The sequence below is a fragment of the Toxorhynchites rutilus genome, chromosome 2, assembly GCF_029784135.1.
Source record: "Toxorhynchites rutilus septentrionalis strain SRP chromosome 2, ASM2978413v1, whole genome shotgun sequence".
NCBI lineage: Eukaryota > Metazoa > Arthropoda > Insecta > Diptera > Culicidae > Toxorhynchites > Toxorhynchites rutilus.
Window position 1 is genome coordinate 137,724,293 of NC_073745.1, and position 3,041 is coordinate 137,727,333.

Sequence of the window (3,041 nt, forward strand, 5' to 3'; positions counted from 1 at the left end):
ACATCATATGCCCTAAAATTTGGTTGGCATATAATGCGCCTAACTGGCATATGCATGCAAAAGTGGAGGCCATATACATACATGGCAAATGCTTACCGAATTTGTTTGGATGAATATGCAACTTTGACCGGCTATAATAGCGATTATGTTGGAATTGAATTGCGATCTAATATGAATATATTCATGAATTGCCAAAGCACCAAATACGACTTTTGCCATACTTATATACGATTTATTACAGACATAGAAAAACAAAAATGGCGCAAAATATTTTCGTGAAATGTTTATTACAACCTCACGAATCGCCATTTTTATATATGAGTATTTATGTTCGTAGAAATAATAATTGTTTGATTGACTTGTGTTGGGAGTGGAATATGAATGTTTAAAATGTCACAGATTGATGTTTGGTGAAAACTGCTCCGATGTGGGTTCGAACTCCGGTCGTCTGGATTATCATCCACCAGCTATCTCGCGCGGCTATCTGAAATTTAATTCAACAGCGGTTAAAACTTTCGAGTGCATCAGCATTTCAATGATATTTCAATATGATGTAATATGTTCTTCATTAAGATTTAATATGATTTACTGTTTCATGATTTTCTTCAGCATGCAACACGATTTACTAAAATACTGAATCGATTGAAATTATACGTTTATACGACACACAAACTGCATCAGCGTAATATACGCATATGATGCGGATTAAATATATTTTACGACAATGTACATAATTTTTTTTTTTTTTTTTTTTTATATCTGTATTATAGTGATTTTCAACTCATTTGGCTGGTTCGTCACTTTTACTTCCATTTTTGGAAGAATGTCGGGAGTGAGAATTGAACTCGTGACCTTCAGCGTGAGAGGCATGGATGTTACCACTACGCCAGATCGCCTCCTCCAGGATGTACATCATAAAATTGATGTTTATTATACCGAATTGCGACTTAATTTGATAATGGTATATAAAATAGAGTTTTTACATTTTATGCGATTTCAAATATACACGATACATACTTTGATTGATATTATATGCGATTATGATTTATTCGGATTTCTTGTAAGACTTGGCACGTGCAAAATTATACGATTTAATGTTCGCTGGGTACAGTCTCTTTTGAAAAGTCTCATCAGTATAAATGAATAGATTGATATGTCAAATATTGCTGGCAAAATAATATCAAGAGCCTCTACTGTAATTGATATCATGGATTGTCAATCGGTGTATCCCTCGACACAATTTGACAATTTTCATCAAATATCAATTTCTGTTTACTAATACGACACGTTGTTTGCCAATAAAGTAAATCGTTTCTTGTTTTAATATATTGTTAAGTGCCTTAATTACAATGAAATTTTCTACGACTAATGCAAAATGTTCCTCCTATTGTGGGAAGCATGTAATCTATATCGGAACCCACACCGGATCATTCAAAAGTAAGTAAAGTGAGGTGTAAATCCGAGCACGTGCATGGACTGACAGTTGTGTTTATTTGTAGAACTGCAACCATTCGAAAATGATCCATATAGCCAAGTAAACTTCCAACAGATCGAGGTACTGGATAAATCGTCTAAAGTTACTTGTATGGAATTTGGAAATGATAAACATTCTGAAATATTGCTCGGTAGAGCAAACCACTTTGTAAAGGTATTCGACTGCATCAACGAGGAGAATACATCATGTTTTGAGGTTGGTGATGGATCAGTCGTAGGTTTGGGCCGATCTAATGGGTGAGTAACAATAGTAAATTCATCACAACATCAGAAGTTGAAGTATGATACAAGTTATTTAAAACGATCATGAGATCAATAGTTTTCCATTAGAATGTTTGATCTATTTCCTTATGGTCTTGTATACAGATGCATTATTGCTGGCACGGACCAGGGCACCATTACAATCAATAAGTATCCAGATACGGTTAAATTTTCTGCTGGAGAAAATCTATCCAAGCTGCGAATTTGTCAAGAAGATCAGAATCTTATGGTTACTGGTGGTAAAAATCTAAAGCAGATTATAAAAGTTTGGGATTTGGAGGCCCAAAAAGTCACATTCACAGCAAAAAATGTTAAGAAGGATATGCTAGATTTGGAGCAGCCCGTTTGGGAAAATGATGTTCTGTTTATAGATAAGAATACTATAGCTTCTTGCTCACGATATGGCTATGTGCGCGTTTACGATCTTCGAGGACCGCAACGTCGTCCGGTTCAAGGATACACGCCACCTGACGAACAATTATCCTTCACCTGTTTAGCGAAACATGATAAGTATCTGTACGCTGGTACCACCACAGAAGGAACACGTGCATTTGATAGCAGGAAAATGAAAAATCATATTCATGTCTATAAGGGATTTACTGGCACAGTAACAAGCTTAGCAGTCGAGTCCTCCGGAAATTACCTCTTCTCGGCAAGTTTGGATAGATATATTCGCGTACATAACATCAACAAGACAGCCATGGTGTACCAGTGCTACGTAAAATCGAAGCCCACACAAATTTTGTGTACCGACTATAATGAGAAATCCGCAGATAAAGAGGAGGACGATGATCTTGTGTTTGTTGGACAGATCGAAAATGATGTAGATTCCGAGTATGAAGACATGTTTGCCAAAATGCAAACCGTGAAGTAAGTTTGTGGGTCGCACAAAGTTTTTGTATGTAGTAATCAACAGTTCATTTTCAGAGATAAAGCACCGAAACGCAAATTTAAAGATGAGCAGGATGGTGGCGACAAAACTAAATCAGCGAAAAGGAAAACCAAGAAAGTTAAATAAATAATGATTATAAATAAAATCTTGCTGTTGTATACCTATATATACTAGAACTATAAGAAACAAAATTGAGTTACAAACTTTCTGTTATATGCGAAGAATATTACTGACTTACGCAGATACGATAAAAAACCTACATTTATTAGGTTGCTCTTAGTTGATTACAATTAACTCCAAGAATCTTATTTGGATATTTATATTTATCGTTTGTTTGTAGCTTTAATCAAATTGAATTTTGATTCACAATGAGTTAAAAGAGCATCCTGAACTA

The 3,041-nt window shown here is 35.1% G+C and overlaps 1 protein-coding gene across 2 annotated transcripts; it reads left to right on the top strand.

Moving 5' to 3' along the window:
* Positions 1-1,237: 1,237 nt before the first annotated feature.
* On the top strand, positions 1,238-2,792 carry LOC129769331 (WD repeat-containing protein 74). 2 transcript variants are annotated; one of them, XM_055771534.1, is made up of 4 exons: positions 1,238-1,437; positions 1,500-1,731; positions 1,861-2,625; positions 2,672-2,792. In XM_055771534.1, exons 1-4 carry the CDS (start codon positions 1,350-1,352, stop codon positions 2,775-2,777), a joined length of 1,191 nt encoding a protein of 396 aa, XP_055627509.1. In that variant the 5' UTR covers positions 1,238-1,349; the 3' UTR covers positions 2,778-2,792. The 2 variants fall into 2 exon arrangements, with proteins under 2 accessions (XP_055627509.1, XP_055627510.1); XM_055771535.1 differs by having other exon boundaries at positions 1,240-1,437; positions 2,683-2,792.
* Positions 2,793-3,041: the final 249 nt, after the last annotated feature.